The sequence below is a fragment of the Stegastes partitus genome, unplaced genomic scaffold (assembly GCF_000690725.1).
Source record: "Stegastes partitus isolate 25-593 unplaced genomic scaffold, Stegastes_partitus-1.0.2 Scaffold1892, whole genome shotgun sequence".
Taxonomy (NCBI): Eukaryota; Metazoa; Chordata; class Actinopteri; family Pomacentridae; genus Stegastes; species Stegastes partitus.
In genome coordinates this window covers 216-21,784 of record NW_007579623.1, presented here as the reverse complement: position 1 = coordinate 21,784, position 21,569 = coordinate 216, and the positions used below count along the sequence as shown (strand labels likewise).

At 43.6% G+C, this 21,569-nt stretch overlaps 1 protein-coding gene across 1 annotated transcript in view; it reads right to left on the bottom strand.

The window, feature by feature from the left end:
- LOC103373042 (ryanodine receptor 3-like) overlaps positions 1–20,385 on the bottom strand; it is a 77,378-nt gene extending 56,993 nt beyond the window's left edge. The window contains 20 exon segments of the mRNA XM_008302840.1: positions 146–346; positions 742–1,546; positions 3,597–3,823; positions 4,406–4,492; positions 5,314–5,479; positions 7,158–7,318; positions 7,403–7,469; positions 7,706–7,905; positions 8,006–8,214; positions 8,595–8,769; positions 8,847–9,049; positions 9,268–9,415; positions 10,696–10,855; positions 11,169–11,252; positions 11,926–12,029; positions 14,880–14,984; positions 15,067–15,283; positions 18,102–18,294; positions 18,571–18,812; positions 20,228–20,385. Of these exon segments, the coding sequence (XP_008301062.1) occupies positions 146–346; positions 742–1,546; positions 3,597–3,823; positions 4,406–4,492; positions 5,314–5,479; positions 7,158–7,318; positions 7,403–7,469; positions 7,706–7,905; positions 8,006–8,214; positions 8,595–8,769; positions 8,847–9,049; positions 9,268–9,415; positions 10,696–10,855; positions 11,169–11,252; positions 11,926–12,029; positions 14,880–14,984; positions 15,067–15,283; positions 18,102–18,294; positions 18,571–18,812; positions 20,228–20,385 (3,912 nt within the window).
- Between the last annotated feature and the right edge of the window lie 1,184 nt (positions 20,386–21,569).

The window sequence follows — 21,569 nt, the reverse complement described above, 5'->3', positions numbered from 1 at the left end:
TGACCTGTAGTTTGCATCCTTTTGCCTCCACTTTGGACACCAAAGGCTTCAGTAATGGAAGTTACTGTATTGGTCCAGTTTTTAGTGACTCATCAGAAGTTTTCAAACTACTCTTTAATCCCTCCCAGTGGGGGATTTGTCTCACCTGTTCTTGAGGTGGTGATCTGAACTCTTTGGTCTTCTTCGCCGTCACAGCGGCAGACATATTCAGCGCCAGCATCAGCTCGTTGTAGCGAAACTTCTGGTTGTACTGCAGCTTAGAGACGAAGTTGTCAGAAAAGGACACGATGGCCTCGATACGGTGCTTCAGCTCGCAGTCGCAGAAATAGTGAAGCAGCTCGCACATCTGTAGAGCAGACAGGGGGAGGAGACAAGCGTTTGTACGAGCACAGACGCTGTTGCATCACCGTTGCACGCCCCAGACGCAGCTGCTACGAGCAAGAGAAACATGCAAAACACCTTATGGCTTCACATTATCCCACTTATTAAAGAGACGTTTTTACTCAAGAGATCATTTGTTGGGTACAAGACAGAACCATTTCATGTTTGACTGACTTCTGAATGGGCCTATTAGATTGGAGCAGTTATGGAGCATGTGATTGAGAGCACAGCTGTGTTAGTCTTTAGCGGTGAATTGGCACTTGTAGATGAAGATGTTCATTGATTTTACAGATTTTGAAGATTTGCCGTCAGTGTTGTGCAGTTATGTGAAGTCTGCTGTGTATGAGTTTTTGCTGTTACCTGTCGTTTGACGGGCTCCGGCAGCCTCTTCTCCAGCAATCCCTTCATCGGCTGCTTGGCCTCCTTGGCTGCCTCTTCTTCACCAGCTTCCACTGCCTTCTCCTCCGTCCCCGTCAGTCCCTCTTTGTCGGTGGCCCCCGTGGCCCCCTCCTCACGCGTCTCTCTGAACACGTTCGGATCAATGAGCAGTAAAATCTTATGAACGTCCTCACTACCTAGAACTCCCATAGTCAGCAAGGTGCTGATGAGCTTCAAGATTGGTACAAACTGGTACTCCACACCGCCTCCTACAGGGTCTCGTATGTGGTGGCCGCCCCCTTGAACAGCCTCTGTCAACATTGATATTGCTTTCTCCTTCAGTGCATCCAGCGGGATTTGGGGACTGTACAGATGCTCCCGTTTGGTGTTGATAAAACAGGGCGGTACGAAGTTGAGGCGGGGTTTCAGGGAGGTGCTGAGCCCCACGCCTGGTGGGAGGTGCTTTTTGGAAGCGTCTGAAAAGAGACGTATGGAGCGCGTCTCCGCTGTGACCGGAATGATGAACTCGTCCTTCATCATGAGCCGTGCCTCTTTGGCGGTCTCCAGGTGGATGCTGATCAGAACATTGTAAAAGCCCTCACGCAACATGCCAGACAGGTACTGATTGTCGATGGTGTACAGGAGCTGCGACTGGTCCAGGTGGCTGCACAGAGCGTGAGCCACGCGGGTGTTTCCCAGAGCGCAGAGGGCACAGTAGAGCTTCAAGGTGTGGTAGTGGAACATCCTCATGTCCTCCTGCTCTGACAGCTCCATGATGTCGACACACCTTCGAAAACAAAGGAGGAGATATTTGTAAAAAAAAAATAATGTTCAGATTTAGTCTATTTGGAGGCCAGACGGTTCTTTTGTGGTTACAGGTTAACCCTTTGAACTCCAACATCTACTAGTAGGTTTGAGGTGCTAATTATTATTTTAAATGCCAAACTATTTAAGTAAAGTTAATGAAAAATGAGATTAAAGTTGTGATATTCCATCAGAATGACTTTATTCTGCATGATTACATTTAAAAATTACCCCAAAATAGATCATTTTCAGTAACCAGATTCTATAAAACACTAATAAGTCTGCACTCCTTGATGCAAATGTGAAGCTATTTGTCATTCAGCTGCAAACAAAAGTCAAAAGAAAAAGAAATGGGGATTTTCAGCTGAACTGCAGGTTGTGCTCAAACAGAGCAGATAGAAGACAAGCACTAGTAAATAAAAAAAACTGAGAAAAAAAATTAAAAAGTAAGATGTAAAGCAGGGGTGTCAAACTCTGGCCCGCGGGCCAAATTCGTAATTATATTTGGCCCGCGAGACAATACCAAATGACTACGAGAGTTGCCCCCGGTATTATACTGGACAGCGCATTCACCGCTAATACTACAAATCCCATAATGCCCTGTTGTTGTTTTGGCACGTCAGTCAGGACAGGACCCAGAAACTCCCTCTCCTCTGTGACAGTAGGCATAGCGACTTCACGCTACAACTGTCACGGTGCCATTGATGTGTTTTTTTATTTATAATTTGATTTTGCATGTCTCCACTATTAAGCTATATATAATGTATGGTAATAAGCGTTGCTTGTTCCATATTCAATGTTAAAGCAAGATTTGTTTCGGTCCATATTAAAAGGTTCATTTGTTCAATGTTGGCCCGCGACTTTGTTCAGGTTTTAAATTTTGGCCCACTGTGTTTTTGAGTTTGACACCCCTGATGTAAAGTATCAATACTATGTAGAGTCGCCTCCAGTGCAGTCCTACCACCTTCCTCCAGTATTGGTAACACCTGTTGTACTGGTTGATTTCAGGTTGTTACATTTTCTGTAAATGATGTTAATTATTTTTTCTGTTATTACAATTAATGGGTTGGCTTATTACTTTGTTATAACAAGAAAAGACATTTTTTTAATTCTCTTGCTACTTCTGAGCATTGTTACCCTGATTCCACAGAGGAATCATGAATGTTGAATCCACAACAAGAAAAAAAATGCCTAGAAACTGCTCAGGGTTCAGAGGTTTAACATAATAAGCACTTGTAAATTTTTTAACAAAAGGAAGTTTTTTAATCCTCTTGTGGGTTTTTCAAGCCAGTAAGCCAGGTCTGTGCATTACAATGCATTCCACAGCATGTACTCTGGTATCGTGTTTGTGTTTAGGGCTGCAATGGACGATAAAATGAAAACAGGAGGACTGTTGAGCAAAACAAGCAGACTGAAGTGCCTGATCACAGCTCCTGCAGAACCAGTAATAATTTGACACTGCAACGGAATTTTCAGTCCAAAATCCGCCTACGACTTACTACGCTTGTCAGTAAAATGTCACAACACAGTGGAAAATGTCCATGAAAATGTCCCACACCCCACGGTGACGACTTCAGACTCGTTTTGTCTGTCCAGCAAATTCAAATCCTAGATTTCTTTTTCAGTTTACAATGATGATGTATCCACAAATCTTCATTTAGAGAAGCGTTAACCAATGATGGATCTATAGATCAGCCAATAAACAAATCATTTTAATGTGTACTGATGTTTGAAGGAAGCACATCGTTACAGAGTTGTAAATGCACACTGTACGCTAAATGTTAAGGTAGAGCAAGCAGGAAATTAAGTTAGCTTAGCATAACTGTTGACAGTAAGCATTGGTTGGATCCCAGTTTTAAAAAATCCCCTCACTAATTAACACATAGTCACGTGCTGCCACTTTGTGTAGCCACTGGTCAACGATAAAAAGTCCCTGGACAGATTACACATTCAGTGTGCCTTAAATACCTTTAAAATCAGATCCCACACTCTTAATAAATGTAGCCTTTAACAAACCAAGCCGTGTATCGTACCTGTTCTCCTCCGGTATGTGCACCGCCAACATCTGCAGAGGCTCCACACACTGAACCACCCAGCCGTGCCTCTCGTTCACCCTGGCTGTCTCCACTTTGAGAAAGGTGTTGGGCATCCGGCTCCACAGCACCGCGTTAATGGTCTGGATGTCCAGCCGAGGTGGACACTGGGGCACCGGGTTCTTATGTTCGCTCTTGAAGATGGCTGATGACAGCGGCATAGCATTCTGGAGAGGATTGAAGGAATATTACTATTTCTCAATGCCAAACAAGCTCTTAAAAGGCTTCGTGAGCGCTTCTGCCAGTCTGACCTCTTTGACCACATTCTCTCTTTTTTTGCTGTTGTCTAAAAAAGACGCCTCTCTGAGCACAAAGCCAGGAAAAAGAATGATGCTGTCATTTTCCCGCAGTAGACAGTCACAATCTGTCTGTGAATTATTTGTCATGTTTTTTGTCTCGGTGTCACCTTTCCTGCTCAGTCACACTTTTTTTTTCTTTCTTTTTTCTCCTTCAAACAAATGACACAAGTACCCATCTTTTCAGTTAAGCCCTCGGTATCTTTGGTGCAGACGTAGCCATGATAAAATATTATCCCGGTAGACCCAGCTGGAGGGTGTATAGCAGCGCATCCTCCTGTGTCTCTGAACACATCGTAAGGGAGAATAAATGTACTGCAGGAGCGGTTGCGATGTCAAGGAGAACGCTGTGTTCTGACTTTCTGGCTTCTTTCTTGCACAGTTCTATGGTTTTGCAGGAGTCACACTGTGAAATAATGAGGTTGTTGTGGCGGGAAAATGAGGGAACTGTACCTTTATTTTAGCGAGTTCAAACTGGAAGAGGTTAGGGCTGGTGGGACGCACAAACACAGCAGGGAAGAGCTTGGTGTTTGGCTCCACCTGAAGCAGAGAACGGAGCGGAAAGTTATTAAAAGGTCCAATCAGGAAGTACACATCAAAAAACTTGAGGAGAAGCAGGAGAGCATGACTTGAGGAAAGCGGCTTAATGATGCATCATGAAAACTCCACTACTTAGTGTGTGTGTGTGTGAGTGTTTGTCGGTGTGTGTGTGTGTGTGTGAGCGAGTACGTATGATCATTGGAGAGTGTCGGCTGGCAGGATGAGTCAGTGCCGGGTGAAGCTTCACAGAATTTCAGTGAGGGAGAACATAAGAAGATTATACCCTTCGAAAGGTTCTTTAAGATTTAGTTCTCAAAGTACATCTGAACAAGCAAATTCTAAGTCCAAAATGCCACAATGCAGACGTCACCGGTTTGTTAGGAAAATATGCAAAGGCATGAAGTGTGCAACCGTCAAGGTCAACACACAATAAACTGCAGATGGATTGAGCAGAGTGGATGGACAGTTTAGACAGGTAGTGACTGTGAAATGACAGACGTGGATAAATAAAAGAGTGGATGGTGAGTTAGCAGAATTTCTGCATGTCCTGACGCACCCTGAAACAAATTCAAGACGTTAAAAAGCATCTGTATGAGCCTGTCCAACATCACACTAATGAAGAACAAAGATTTTCACAACACTGCACATTGCATCTGCTTTTCTAAACACAATTAGACGTGACATCTCTTACAGATCACTGTGATTTTCTCTGCTCTTCCTATAATTGAGAACTTCCACTTACTAGTATATTTAATGATTGAGAAAAACTGTATGAATTCTGCCCAGTTTATTCCCGTTTGAACAGAGTGTTTATTCAGTACCTGGTAGGACGTGGATATATCCTTGCCGTTGACAGTGAATGTCACCAGGCCGGTGGCCAGGTCTATCAGACAGCCGATCTCCAGGTCCACGTTGCTGCGACTGGAGGTGTGAGCGGCACTGGTCACATCACCACCCCACACCATGTAGCAGTTGCTCCTCTTCACACTGTCAGTTAGAAGCAGATGTAAACATTTTTTAAGAGACTGGAAATGCTGAGTATTTGTCAACACATGTAACCGTTATGATGCATTCAACTGTTAGCCACAACATTAAAACCACCTCATACTGTGTAGGTCCCCTTCCTGTCCCTCTGACTCATTGATGAATGGACTACGTAAGACTTCTAAAGATGTCCTGTGGTATCAGGCACCCAGATGTAAGCAGCAGAACCTTTAAGTCCTGTAAGTTGCAAGGTGGGGCTGCCGGCCCATCCTTCTTTGTTGTTTCTTCATTATGCAAATTTCAATGTGCCGTTGCTGGTTGCCGATTGGGCCAGGGCAGATGGGCGGAGCCAGGCCGATCACGCAGGACCCAATGAAGACCCTCCAACTGATGACAGCGGCCTATTTAAGTCCAATTGAGGGGGTGGCTGTATGCAGCACCAGTGCCTGACTCTCAGAGGAGGATTTTTGTTTGATGTAAAAGCACTTCTCCTAGAACTGTTATGGGATAGAGCTCAGTAAGGATTGTTTATATTTCCAGTAAAGAAGGTGCTATTTGGTATGTGTTTGATTTTCAACCCCATTTTGTTATTCGGTTGAACTTGGTTTTTACTTTTTTGTTACTGCTTTAATGCATTGTACTTGCTTTTCCAGCCCACAGATGCTCTATCGGATGGAGAACTGGGGAATTTGGAGGTCACACTAATGCCTTGAACTCTTAGTTAAGTTCTTCAAAACATTCCTGAACAATTTTTCTAGTGTGGCAGGGAGCGTTATCCTGATGAGAGAAGTCACTTCCATCGCTGACATCTGGTGGTGTGAAAGTAGCACCCACATTACTACTAAGACCGGAAGTTTCCCAGCAGATCATGACCAAGAGCATCACACTGCCTCTGACGGCTTGCCTGCTTCACATAGTTCCTACTGCTGCCATCTCTTCCTCAGAAAAACAACACACACACTGGGCCATCCACATGATGTAAAAGAAAACATGAGTTATTATTGCTTCCTGGTGTAGTTCTGGTACCCACATGTCCATTGTATCTGCTGTTGGCAGTGGGCACTGTGTGTTCTGACACCTTCACATAGCCAGCATTAAGGTTTCCAACAATGTGCGCTACACAAACTCTTCTGTGGGATGGGACCACATGCGCCAGCCTTCTCCCAACACACATCCATGAGTCTGGAGGACCCGTGACTTTGTGGCCTTACCTCCTTCCTTGGACCACTTTTAGTTGGTACCAACCACTGCAAGTCAGACCCTTGTCAAACCCATCTATCCATCCACCCAGTTTTTGTTTTTCTAGATGTCCCCTCTCCCCAGCAAAGTTTTCCAGTTCCTCCTGGGAGACCCCAAGGCATTCCCAGCAGACTAGAGAAGACGTGTAATCCCTCCACCAAGTTCTGGGTCTACCTTAGGGTCTGCTCCCAGTTGGGGAGAACCACTAAAGAAAGGCTCCCATGAGGTATTCCTTCCCTTGTCAAAGCTGTCTAAAGTAGAAGTCTTATGCTTGATGCTTTTTGTGCTTCTACCACATCTAGTACAAGAACTGACTGTCAACTTACTGTCCTAATATAACCCATCCAGTGAGGTACCATGAGGTAATTGGTGCTAGACGCGTACCTGTCACTGGTTTTAATGTTGTGGCTGCTCAGTGTAAACGCTAAACGGGGAACCTCACCTCTCATGAACTCGTCCACGTTCATCACCCAGGGTTACAGTCACCGTCCGGTTCTTGCTGAGGTTGAAGTTGTTGCTATAGTAATGGTAGTCGGGGGTAACCCATCCGACCCACACACAGGCGGGGTCCTGGCCCGCGAACACCCTGACTGTGTGGTAGTACTGCAACAAAATATTACAGATGTAGCCAACGCTGTGGGTGATTTGCGAGCAAAATGTGCCATCAAACGGAAGGTTTTTCGATACCATGGTAATGCTGCTGTAGTCCACTCGTCTACTTTCATCACTGTGCCTCACAGATCTCAATGGATATCTATGAGAAATCACATTTAACAGGTGATTATGAAGTGCAAACCAGCTGAAGGACACTAGTAGAGTTAAGCTCTCAGTTTTATTTGGCTTTGTAATGGCCAAGGTTATTATAATATGTCAGATAAAAACTCACATCTTTAACTGTCACCATTTAAACAGTCATATACTAACTGAAACGGACCCAATTTAAACAGCCAACTGATCTCATGACAATCAAATTACAGTATCATGACTCACCTGTGTTTAACTTTAAGGATATCTTCCTCGTGCACTCCGTTCATGTCCACCACAGGACTGGACTTGAAGAAGGAGTGGAACTCTACAGGCATGCTGAGACGACAAAACACCATGTCAGCATTACTGTTCTGGGTGCCAAACGTCTTGTGGGTGACTTTAAGACACGGAGGACTGTCGATGGTGCCGTCAATCCTGGTCACCTGCAAATGGGAGCAAAATCTTGGCATCCATCACCTGTCCAATTTTGCCAGTTTTTTTTTTTTTTCCCCCCAGCAGTTGCGTCACTGTTTGTTTTCTCACCGCGATGTGGTTGTGGTCCTTCGGCACGTTTACAAAAGTAGGCAGACGCTTGCTGAACCACATCGTGACCTCTCGGTTCATGTTGACAGCGTAGGGTTCAAATCCTTCCTGCAGGCCACACATGGTGTAGTACTTGAAGGTGCTAGCATCCTTCCCCAAATTCATTCGACCCACCTGAGCCAGACCGAGACTACACACGGGAATAAACCCTGAAGGACAGCCGCAGGAAGAGGGAAGAAAAAGCAGAGGGAGGAAAGAATAAAGGCTGTTAGAACACACACACACAGCAGGAGGGGATGGAAAATCTATCCAGCTTCTGCAAAAAGGCAATTTACAAGTGTCACATTAAATAAGGGAGCTTTCATTACAGGGAGCCACTTATTTCTTACTTATATACCCCAGCATGGTCATTCTAGGGTAAAGCTCCCTGCTTAGCATGTGAGAGATTTATTAAAAGACGACTGGAGGATCGCAAGGACATATGTGTGGAAACTCTTCCTACAATCACCTTATCATCCTGACAGGTTCTGACCTTAAGCCCGTACAAATCGCTCGCGTCACATTCACAGCCACACATGTTCTTTCTCACCGTCTTCGGTTTCAAAGTCGGTGAAGCAGAGTTCCGAGCCCTTGGTGGTGATCAGGATCTCGCCGTTAAGCGTGAAGATCATGGACTTGTCCTCCATGTTGATCATGCAGCCCACCACGTCCCCAGCATGCCAGCAGCGCCCGAACAACCGGCTGCCCATGTTCAGACAGTGGCCCTGCGCACAATGCAGGCGTAAAGAACTGAAGAAGACTGCAATGACTGAGTATGATTTATGTCTGGTGTACAGCTTACCCTGTATCCATCAAAGACGAAAGCGAGCTCGTCTGTGCCAAGCTCCACATCTGGCTTACATCCAGGTCTGGCCCAGCCCACCCTCATGTCTCCTCCTGTAACCGCTTCAAACTCAAAGTACCACTTCCCCGTCTTCACCGCGTACGTCCTCTCCACTCTGAAGAAGCGGATCTTATCAATGCTGAGCCGCTCGACCACTTGTCCTGCCGGGCGGACGGGAGAGTCACAGTACAGATTGCTGCTTCAAAACCATCAGAATCCCATCCAGCAAATAAAGAAACCAATCATTGAGATTTCAGATGTTAAAGAACCATTTCACAACCCTGAAGTGGGAGGCAGAATCCCATATCTGGACTGGAAAATTAAGCCAGAAAATAATGTTTTATCTTTGTGAAGAGCCTAATTCATGTGTAGAGCTCACCGCCTTCCTGGTCTGACGGCTCGATGTTGTATCCGTAGCCGATCAGAGTGCGGATCGCTTCCCGCAAGCTGTCCCTGTTCGACTTCTTGGTTCGCTCATCCAGCAGAGCATAAGGAACCAGGCGAGGGTTACGCTTGCTCTTCAGATCCTGCATGGAGAGGAGGCAGTCATGAAAACTCATTCCCGACGATCCCTGTTTATGCAATCAGCTGTAGGCTCACGACTCATGGGAGCAGTCGTACAGCTGTGGTGTTTGTTACGACTTTGCTGTCAATCCAAGTAATTGAGGAGTTAATTGACCATTTATTGCCATTGGGCTACTGTTGCTCATCGCTTCCTCTTTTTTTTTTTATGCCATTTCCCTGAGCATTACTCCCACTGGAGGCCGATGCCCAGTCATGGAAGTGTTATATTAGTACTACTTAAGCACATTTATGGAGCATAATTTGAAATCATGTGAAGGTTGTTTGTTTAGTCTGGCCTGACTTCTCCCATGTTACCACTAAAGGGAATAACTGAAAGTTCTGCAGCATTTTTCCAGAGTGTTGGTCGATTATCTGGTCTCTTGTCATCTACACCTCTGCAAACAGCAGAGCAGGAAGAGACGCATCCATTTTAAATTAGTTGTACTGATAAATTTGAATTTCACAGCTTCGTCTGTTAATTACCACGATCCAATGTCTGGCTCGAGGTCAGGAAACAGCACTTTTTCAGCATAATTTATAAAGCAAGGCTAAATAAATTGGCCTTTACTCACCTAATGTTAATAGAATGAGTACGCTTAGTAATATGTTTTTAAAAGCATGCAATCATTGCTTAATATATGATGTAGGTAAAAAGGAAACTGGCTAAATAAATAGTTAGTTTATCTTGCAATAAACACACATCTTTTACAGGAAAATCAATGCACTGGGTTAAAGAAGAAGTTATAGAAGAAATTCATGGAACAAAATGCAAAATCCTGATTGTTTTTTAGATGTTTTTGTTGCTGTTGTTTAGTATTTTGCCTTTAATATAAAGTAGCAGTAAAGACAGGCAGAAAATCAGGGAAGAGGAGCAGGGAAATATAATCAAGGGAAAGTCCAGACGGCCGGGAACTGAACCGAGGACACACACTTTGAGTTAGCGCTGCAACTGTCTGTGTGTGCAGTTTTAGTCCTTTTTCATACTGCAGATGATCAGGGACATGCTACATGCACTGTCTGCACAATGTGTTATGTGGTTTGTTGCCCTTTGCTGCAGAGTATCCTGCAGTGTACTGAATAATGATTTGTAGCTGGGAAATGTCAGACTAAACAAACTGTGTGACAAGTGAACTGCAAGGTGTAGACTGTGTAAATTGAACAGAGAAACTGAGAAGATAAAAAAAAAGACAAAGTTGGAAGCAGATGATTAGTTTTTTTTGTACATGAATACATTAGAGCAAACCTGCTGGATGCCGTACGTCCAGCCCTGTTTGATGCGGTCTTTGGCCCACACGTTGTGTGCATTCTCTGCCAGTTTGTCCACCAGCAGCTCCTGACCTGGAGTCAGTTTTATGTCGGACAGGTCCAGAGGGGACGGCTTATAACCATTGGACATCATGTAGCTACAGGAAGAAAGATAATGAAAAGAAGCAATTTTCCCTCAGTTATGGATGTACAGTAATAGACTGCAAATCTGTCAGGACTGACTCACACACATTTATAGCCTGACAGAAATCTTTATGGCAGCACAGACACTATATTAACAATAAATGGCTCCGTTTTATATTGCTTGACATTTTCTGATGGTCTGTCACCGGGTTTAGACACACTTTGAATCACAATTTAATTGCTGGTGTTACATATGTTTTAATCAGCTGTATTGTTAGAATCTCTAGCAGACAGGTTTACAACAAACAATCTGAGCTGCTCGCTTACTTCTTCGGGAGTTTTATCTTTTTGAGGGAGTCCTCCGCATTTGGATTCACCTGAACTACACGACAGCCTAACGCCAGCAGGGTCCTGTGGGCGAGAAATAATAATAAGTGTGAGAAAATAGACCGAGCCTGTCAGCAGATTGTGTTTAATCCACACCGCCGCATTATTTCTGATTTAACAGCACATGTTCAAATGGAGCAGTGATGGGTTAAATTGTCCGTGTCCTAATCTCTTAGGAGGGAGAGAGGGAGAGAGGCCAAACAATACCCAGAGGAATGAACTGGGTGTGAAGTGTATTTGACAAATTCTCTTCACACCTTGTGAGAGGACATAGTGGCAGTAAAAATGAGTTTGATGTCACTCGGAAACCCATCAGTGTCACCCAGATGTGTCCTCTACTGCAGCGGATCAAGATTGATGACGGCACGACGTCGTGTTCTCCTTCATCATTTAGGCGTTTATGTAAACTACTTGTTGTAGGTCTCACTTAGAACATCAGGGTAAGAAAGAAAACAGACATTTCCAAAAGCTACCTGACCAAAAGCATGAGAGCATTTACTGTAACCCTTCTAAATCGACTTAACTCACGTCTGCTTCCGATTACGTATACGATGCTCTTGATTTATATCAAACACCATCTATTTATTGTCTGTTTTTGTGTGACTAATCAGTCTGACAGTCTCTTTTTTTTTCCTCTTCAAAAAGAAAAAAAAAAGGAAGGAGCGCCGAGTAAATCAATCGGTAATGCTCAACATACTTCAGAGTTTCTGTTGACATCTGCAGATTGTAGTTTTTTTCCGTTTCTGGCAGCTTGGAGAAATCCACCAGGCATGGATGCTGCCGCTTATTATCATCCCTTATCTGTGAGGAAAGAGAACAAAGGAAAAGACATATCAACCTTCTTCTACCGTCTTCACTCATCAATAATTCCATATATGTCACTATGTGGGAAAGTTCGCTAAATATATGCATATGAAATACACAGCCTTGTAAGTCGATGTCGTAGTGAGCTAACGAGGAAGGTGGGGGGCGGGCATGTGGTTTAAGTACAGGGTGCTACTGGTTGCGGTGATAAGACAGTCTACTCTAGTGAACATGTTATGAAAGTGGAACAAGGGAGCATGTTTTCTTGGGGGGGAGATAGAAAGGTGTACAGCTGGAATACTAAGTGAGAGGTGGTAATGTGTCTCTCGAGGCTGCACTTTATGCCAAATAATCCCTTTGGCAATGCCGCTCAGAGGAGGCGGCGGCATGGCAATGGTGGATGGTTACCAAGAAAACATGCAGGGCTGTGTACAGATATGCAGCTGTGTGTGCGCGCGACTTCCGATGAACACCAGCCAGCTCTTTTGTGAATAGTACAAGAACTATGGGAAATCTCTTCTCTGACAGCTCGTCCGCTTGCGGAATTATAATCGTGGAACAAACAACAAACGGTATTTATATGCAACCGGGGTAAAGGAAACAAGACGATGCTTTTATTGCGTATTCCTTCTGCTGCTGCAGGACGTCTACTGGCAACGCCGCTGTAATTAAAAACAATGAATGACAACTAAAGTGGAACCACATCTAATAATAATACGTGCGCCTTAGCTATCACTCAACAAACAAAAAAAACTAAACTTCTTAAAGTTCAGATGGTCACTTATTAAACCTGTCTCAAACTTTCTCTTTACTCTAAATTAAAGATTCTGTTGCGGTGTTGGGCAGCGTGAAGGCCTCTATAAAAGCAGGTGGCAATAAAAGGAGGATTCTCATACTTGTGTTTGTATTATAAACATAAGAGCTGTGATCTATATTGTTGTTGGTTTTGGTTTTTGTTCCTTTAAGGGCAAAACAGGTCACTTTGGCGCTAGCAGCTAATGTAGCATAAACCAGAAAGTCACTAATGAGTCAAACAAAATGGGTTAATAATAAATATATAGACGATATATATAGTGCAGGTTAGCGTTTTTTTTTCCAATTACACTAATTTGCTGTTCTGCTGAGAGTTAGATGAGAAACGTTGATACCACTGAAGCAGCAGCAGCAGCCGGGAGACGTTTAGCTTAACTTAGCAAAAGCTGTCCAAAGACGTTCACCTACAAACACCACTAAAGCGCTCTAATTAACACATTTTAGTACTTTAATCCTTACAAACTTCCAAGAGTTTCGGTATCCCAGGGGCTCAACTGGTTGCGCTTTTGAACTTTGAACAGGCAGAGCGAGGCTAACTGTTTCCTTCTGGGCTTTATGCTAAGCTAGGCTAATCATCTCCTGGCTCTAGTTCCACTGACTGATCCTCGTGTAACATATAAACCTGGATAGAAACCACAAGCTTTTGTAAACCAGGTTTATCAGGTTGTTAATTACTGACCTTTAAAGGTGCGAGAGTGCTAATTTTGTTACCTCTGGACAGGGTCGAGCTAGCCCATATGCTAAGCTAACGCTCTTTTGACTTTACAGTTCAGTATGGGTGTAGATTAATCACTGGGGGGACTGGGTCTCCTTCCCTGTGAAATTTTGAGCATTTAACACCTACTTTCCTGTATTCTGATCAGTTTTTATGCACTAATTTGTTCCTCTTTTACATCAACTTAAAGGAAACCAGGTGATGGTTGAAAATATATTGGATTATAACACATTAATGCTATTAGGTCTCTGTATTACTTCCATTATTAAACGTCTATAAATGATTTTTTTTCTCATTTAGTAAAATTACAGCTGATTTTACATACATACATATATATATTTATATATCTTTTGTCTTTGGTCTTTTGTTTTCAGAAGTCTTTTAACATACATGTGTCATATTTTCACGTAAATGATGAATTCATTGATTTAAATTAACTTATGAACTCCTGGATTTTAATTGCTCAGCTTGTTTCAGCAAGATATCTGCACATTTCACTTATGCTGGTGTTTAAAATCATAGACATGCTCCCTGTGTCCTCCCCTTGGAATATAATCCTGTGGAGAGTTGTATCCGTCTCCTCATCTAACTGTCAGATACGAGCACATTTCCAAAAATGTCAAACTATATTTTTAACAGCAACAAAAACGATATGATCATAGATTTTATTTTTCTCTTCTTTGAATGTGTAAAAAAAAGGCCGTCTATCGGTTTCATAGCAGGTTCTGGTCCTGTGTTTTGAATTCTTGATGGTGTCTATAATGTATATGGCGGCCTTTAACGAATTAGACTCCCCAGTGGACTTTCTTTCAAAAGAGGGAAAAACTAAATGCATAAAGCATACAGGTCTCCCTCTCGGTTTATTGCAGTGGTGAAATTGCCAAAGCATCGTGTTTTGCCCTTGGGTGAAACAATACTTTGTAATTCATGACTTGTACTAAAACACAGACACGATGACTTCGCTATCTACAAACAAACCGGAATGAAGCTTCTAAATGAGTGACATGGAAAGCACTGAACGTGGAAAAATGAGAGTGTTCTCTCCACTTACCCTCTTTTTGGTGTGAACCGCAAATTATAAAAGAGAAAGCAAGATGACGTACAGGCTTTTTGTGATGGTCAGTTCTAATACTACTAATTAATGCAATTCAAGCTGACTTTTAACTTAAATTTATTGAGAAAACGTGTAATCGAGATGTTTATTTCTCCACAAACATGGCAAAAATGTATGGATTATGCTTTTTATCATTCGATCTGAGTGATGATCTCGCTGGAAAAGAATCATATATGCAAAAAAAACAACAAAAAAACAATCTCACCTTGCCGTACGACCAGCCCAGCTCAATCTTATTCATGCCCCACAGTTCGTGGATGTTCTCAGCCAGCTTGTCCCGAACCTTCTCCAAATGAGGCGGCATGACAATCTGAAGAAATTGTCAAAGCAAATGAGAGGGTAGCACCGTGAGGAGTTGATCTGTTGAATCGCCACCCGTCCTGTGAGCTTACCTGGCTGGTTTCCACAGGCGCGGGGATGAAGGAGGCCTGCGACATGAACTGGGTGGTGCCCAGCAGATCCCGGACCCCGTCTGCGTCTCTCTTGTACTCCTTCACCGGCTCCACCTTCATCTTCTCTTTGGGCAGCAGGGCCTCGTAACACGGAGCGTAACTCGACGGAGGCAGGAACTTGAAGTCGCCATGTCGACCACCCAACAGGAATCGCCCCCTTATGAGAGAAATATATTCATTTAAAATACTGGATGCAAAAGTTAATTAATGACGGGGAAAAAAAAATCATAACAGTGAGCGACAATCAGACGGCTATTAACGAAAGAAGCAGGCGGTGAAAGGAAAACCAGTCATGCAGATAAACAGAACTACTTTTCCTCCTCTTAATCCGCTTCAATCAGTTCTGCTCTAACAGGGACAAGTTTAGCTCAGAGAGGGAAAAAAAAAAAAAAACGTCTCAGGCCGTCGCTGTGAAGAGGCTCTCCTGAGGCCGCCCAAAATAGCTGCTCAAGTAGTAGTGGTGACGCAACCAAAAGCCATTCTCGCCGCAGCCCTCAATTATTGAGCAGCGAAGATGTGCGGCTGTCATTTTCTGGCACATTTGAGTCCGTGGAGACGTCAACCCTGTTCACTGGGTCAATCTCGAGTACAAGCTTGGGAAGTGTCTCACCCACTCGACGGTGCTCAGAAGGGGGGCACTTTGCATATGAAATACTGGACAGAGACTACCAGTAAACTGAGGAGGGGGGGGCAAGTTTGTAAGGCAATAATGATCTGGTTTTAGTTCAATTTGGACAAGTAATGTCATGATAATGATAAACCAGTTGAATAATTTCTGTATGTAAAGACCTCCTCCTGTGAAAGTTTCGTCCATATTGTGTTTTTTTTTTTTTTACATACTAGAAAACATCATGAGCTGAGCATTTGTACCAATGACAGTCCCAAAAGAACTAATTCCTCAATGTGCCTTATGCAGATTCTTCTGTTATCTTTTGTGTTTATATTTTTTACATGTTTAGACTGTATATGTTTCAGCCTATTATATGTTTAGATTGTATATTTTGTAGCTTATTATAGGTCTAGACTGTATATTTTAGCCTATTATATGTTTAGCTTACATATTTTTTAGCATGTATATTTTTCAACTGCGTGTTTTTTTTTTGTAGATTATTTTTTCTGGTGTTTTTGCCTTTATTATTCAGGACAGTGAGAGAGTGAGACAGGAAACGCGGGAGAAGAATGGGGAGAGACCTGCAGCAAACTGTCGTGAGCAGGAGTTGAACTCACGACCGCTACGTTGGGGAACTACAGCCCCTGTTCATGGGTCGCCCCCTCAACCAAGTGAGCTATAGGGACACCCCGTGTTTTTTTAAATGAAGGTTGGAGAGAAATGCAATTTCAGTTCTCTGTATGTGCACAGGTGTAGCAGAACTGACAATAGAGTAACTCTGACTAACTGACTTTGACTAATTCAGACTTCCAGGGTTCCAGGGCGACAGCACAGTTACATCTGAGCCATTTTAAGGCAGGTAGGGGTTCGTTTCATGGTAAAAAAATACTTTAAAATGTGTGACTTTTATACAGAGAGATGAGTTATTAGTAGTTGAATCAATAACCTTAAAGGGACAATGCATGTATTACGGATGTACAGATAGCAACGATAACCATGAAATTAAAAAAATGAAATAATGGCATGACATTAATATAATAAATAATCCAGTTCTGGTTGAGACTCCAACGCAGTACACTTATGGCTGCAGACTGTATTTTTAGTCTAATACATTCACCAATTTCCCAAATTTAATATCAAAATTTAAGTGATAGAATTTTATTCTTGCAACATTTCAACAGCTTTTACCATAAAATCATTGGATTTTTTTTTCTTAATCTTGTTGTGAAAATCTGACAGCCCTCGGTGTGCATCACCGCGGCACACTCTCGAGGAGATAATAGCAACAAGGACCACATTATACAAAACTGTAATTGAAACGCCAGACTGGGAAGAAAGAGGAAGAGCAGAAAAGAGGAGGAGATAAACGTCAAAATGAAAACTGGCAAACACCCAGAAAAATGAACAAGCTGTGCTCCACGAGAGTGTAATCACCGTTAAGAAGAAGACACATCTATATATGTACACAATCCCTCAGAGGAACCACGCTGATTTGATCTCACAGTGTTATTAACTTCCTCACCTAACTTTGGTAAATAGGTATTTTTCAAAACATTTAAAATGTTGGCTAAAATGGGTAAGTAATGCAAAAAATCTCTTCTGTTTGATGAGTAATTTAAAAAGCAGGACAAGAATGAGAGAAAATTAGTCGAGCAGAAGACATGAAAGTGACACTAAAGTCAGGAAATTCAAGCGGCGCCTTTTTCCGTTCTTCTACTAATACAGATTAAACAAATGAAGCCAGATGAGTCGACTCTGTTCTCCCGACTGTTAGAGAAGGAAAAAAAAAAAAAATGCTGCTTGAATTACAAGTAACTCTCTACATGAGGTATGGTAATACTTCTCGAGAATTCATTTTTTTGTCAGGCGGCGAGAAGGGAATTCACTCTCTGCTGGCTTACATGACCAAATAAAATCAGACTAGTCTCTCGGTGTCAAGTGTCTCCGAGTGAAAGCTGCAAACTGCTGCTGTACTCTTCAAAGTCAGAGTCAATCATGGAATCATGGAAAAACTGCTGGAGCTTGAAATTCCATTTTTAAGTCTTGTCAATCACACCATCCGCGGTCACCATGGCAACAGGGAGGAAAATAAAGCAGGTCCTCTTTTCATTTTTTTACCTGTGTCCAATCAGAGGGCCTTGAGGATTAATGCGTTTGAACCAGACTGAGTGGGTGGATTAGATGGATTTCATGCATGCAGAGTGTGTTGGAGTGTAGGTGTGCTGTATAAACTCTATGTATGCTTGTGTATTTTTTTTGGCATGAGTCTGCCCGTCTCATCTGTCTGCAGCTGTTTCATCACAGAGGAGGTTCAGGGCGTCCGTACGTCGTCGAAAACGCGCAGGAGAAGCAGATAAACACTCACTTGACCCCCGCGGAGAAGCTGACGACGGGGAAGAAAAGCCCGTCTGTGTTGAAATTTTCGAACATGCCCTGGACGGGCTGTCCGTTGATCCTGAAAGAGATGCTGGGCGCTCCCAGGTCCAGACAGCAGCTCACCACATCCTCTGAGGTCAGGATGTGCTGGTTCATGGATGCAACCGCCCGTGGGATACGACCTGCTCAGGACACACACATAGACACACACCGTAATGTGAAACATGCCCCGGTGAGTGACGCTGGCACAGATCACATCTCTCAAACACACACACACAGGATCGAACACACATTTTGCGCACGGCGACACACACTCTGGGCAAGGAGATCGTCCCTGCAGGGCAGCGATTCTGTCTAGACACAACCTGGCTGCAGCCCGTGTTTACCACTCATCTTTAATGTGTAAGCTTATTATCTCCACACACACACACACACACACACAGGATTTCTGTCCTCACCTGACCAGAGGTGGAGTCCGTCGAAGCCGTACGAGTAGAGATCGTCCCCGACTCCGTTGCCCCCCCAGCCCTCTCCTCCTCCGGGGTAGGGTGCGTATCCTTTGGTGTTGGCCCAGCCCACCCTCAGGTGGGAGGGCTCGCTGGTCACAAAGTGGTCCACCTGGTCGATCATCAGCTCGTAGTACCACTTCTTATACTGAGCCGAGCCCTCGCTCACCCCCAGGAAGATGTTCGGTCGCATACTGGCGGTGAAGTGAAATGTGAAATCGTTAGACATCCCCCGGAGCAAGTAAGATATCCTCAGATATCCACTTGTAACGTCTTATTTGTCCCTTGAAACGAATGAGAAGGTAAATCCTAAAGACAGGATCATTTAATTTGCAGCTAATGCATCCGGTTTGGGATGTTTCTATGAAGGGATCACTTCACTAGTGACAATAAAAAGAGACACAACATATGAAGGGATGTTATCCTCGTTGAAATTGTTCTTGACATTGTAAAACAAAAAAAAATAGGGGCTTTGAAGGCCCAGTATGAGCTGAGAACATAGTGATGTCATGTAATGGTTGAATGTATGTGGCCCACATTCGAATCTGTGGATTATACTGTAAATGTCAGAAAAGTTCCAGGACTGGTGTCACAAAAGATATATTTCAAACCCAAACTACAAACTAAGAGCTTTCCCCTTCAGACGATCAACCAGCACGTCTACAAAGAGATCTTGCGCGAGAAGAGGCAAGAGTCGTGGCAGGACAAGTCATGACTGCTTCACCATGACAACGCCCTGCTCACAACGCCCTGAGCATCCCACAGTTCCTGGCTGGAGCAACCTCCCTACTCACCCCACCTGGCTCCGTGGGATTTTCATCCTCTTCCCCAAGCTCAAGGGGGTCATCAAGTGGACCCGTTTTGAAGACGTGGACGACATCAAGATGGCTGTGATGACGGGCCTGAGGACGATCCCGGAAGAATCCTTCCAGGAGTGCATGGCGGTGTGGCAGAGAAGGCTGGGGAAGTGTGTTAGACTCCAGGGGGAAAACTAGTAGTTTGAGTTTGAAATATATCTTTTGTGACACCAGTCCTGAAACTTTTCTGACACACCTCGTATGTGGCCCACATTCAAATCTGTGGATCACGCTGGTAAATGTATACATTCTGCACTAGGGATGTAGTTTTAGGTGTGTATGTTGTTCACTCAATTATATGGTCCATAGATTGGAATGCTGAGTGTACAATCACACACAGTGGCATGGTTGGGGCTCTGATACTGGTTCTACCAGCTGTTCGTAAATTCAAACTTTATGCCAAATGTTTACAGAGAGATTTACGCCATTTGCACCATGTGAACCAGCTTAAACATAGAAATGAGCTGGTTTTCAATACTAAAACTCAGTCACAGCTGGTGATAACATGCTAGAGCTTAAGTATGTGTTTAGGTAAATAAGGTTTATTGGTTTCAGTTGGAGTCTTTACTGACTAAGACATTCACAAGCTCACTAGTACTTTAATCACTTGGCATTTACTTTGTATTTGCTCAGCTTACTTGATCATTGCTTTTTTCAGGTCTAATATGAGAATGTCAGTCAATAACTATGACCTGAAATATCAGAGAAGCCTGATGTTGGAAGGACAGGTGCTACGTGGATTGCTTGCTAACCTCTGGACATCGTTCACCAGCTGCGTCTGCAACAGCAGATCTCTCTTGGGCAGCAAGTGATCGCAGATGAGGTTCTGATTGGTTCGCACCGCCACGCCGTTACACACACACAGCGAGCAGAGCACATCCAGAATCTAAAAGAGAAGAAGTGGAGGCATCAGGGAGGACAATAAGCAGCGGAGGAACACAACAGCTCTCCTGTAAGTCTTCTTTATTTTCCCTATTACAGCCGGGATATGAATCCATACCTTTCCTGAAATGACTAATTATATTTGTCCCTAATCACTGTCCAGGTTGCTGCTCTGGGGACAGCCTCTTTTTATGCGACTGCTGCATAATTACTCTGTGATGCTTATTGGAGGCACAAACATGTCCAATAATATCCCGTTTGATGTTAACTTAACAAAGCCGTAGAATTAAATGGGCCGGGAAACTCAGCCAAGGGTGACAGGCCGGAGCACCTACGCTTTATCACTGACCTTTTTCCTCCTGCTTCCACAGCAGAATGATACATTTGGGCTGATTTACGACCCCGGCCGGCTGACTGTTTGCTACTGATCTCATTTCGCCGTTAAACAGATTGATTCATGATGGGGACGCGCTGCAACCAAAACCCCCAGGAACCAACTGTCAAGGATTGAAGTTTGTATGCCGGTAGAAGGTAAGCACAATCAATTAGTAGCTAAAGAGAAGAAGTGTTGACAGAGAAGCCCAGGGGGAACTGTTATGGAAATAAATGTGCATCCAGCAAACCCTTTTGGTGAGCCTAATGAGAAAAGAAGTGGAGATGACTGGGTGCAGAATGACTTTTCAGGAGTGTGCTTTCTTGCTTGGCAAAAAAATCTAACAAAATCTAAGTTATTGGTGATATTTCAGAATACAGCTGGGAGGGACGAGAGGGGATCAATAGGGCTCTGGTGCCTGTGCAGTAACTATATAACCATAACCAGCAGCCGTTCAGCTCAGCTTAGCATAAAGACTATAAACAGAGGGGAAGCAGCTAAGCCTGGCTCTGTCCAAATGAGGCAAATAAATCCACCTACCAGGTCCTCTAAAGATCACAAGTAGCTATAAAGTTCACAAATTCACATGTGACATCTCATTTGCTTAATCTGATTTAAAAAAGCGTAGCGTATAAATTACATTTTGCCATTTAACTGGGGGTGTGTTTCCGGCTATGCAGCCCACAGAGACTCGAGGAAGTTAATGGTCCTGACCAAGAAACAAGTGCCCTTTATTTTCAGCCTTTATGCTCAGCTAAGCTATACATGGTGGTGTAGATCTTCTCTTTTAACTTTCAAGAGGAGAAATGAACATATTTTCCTCTCACGATAGGGTTTAT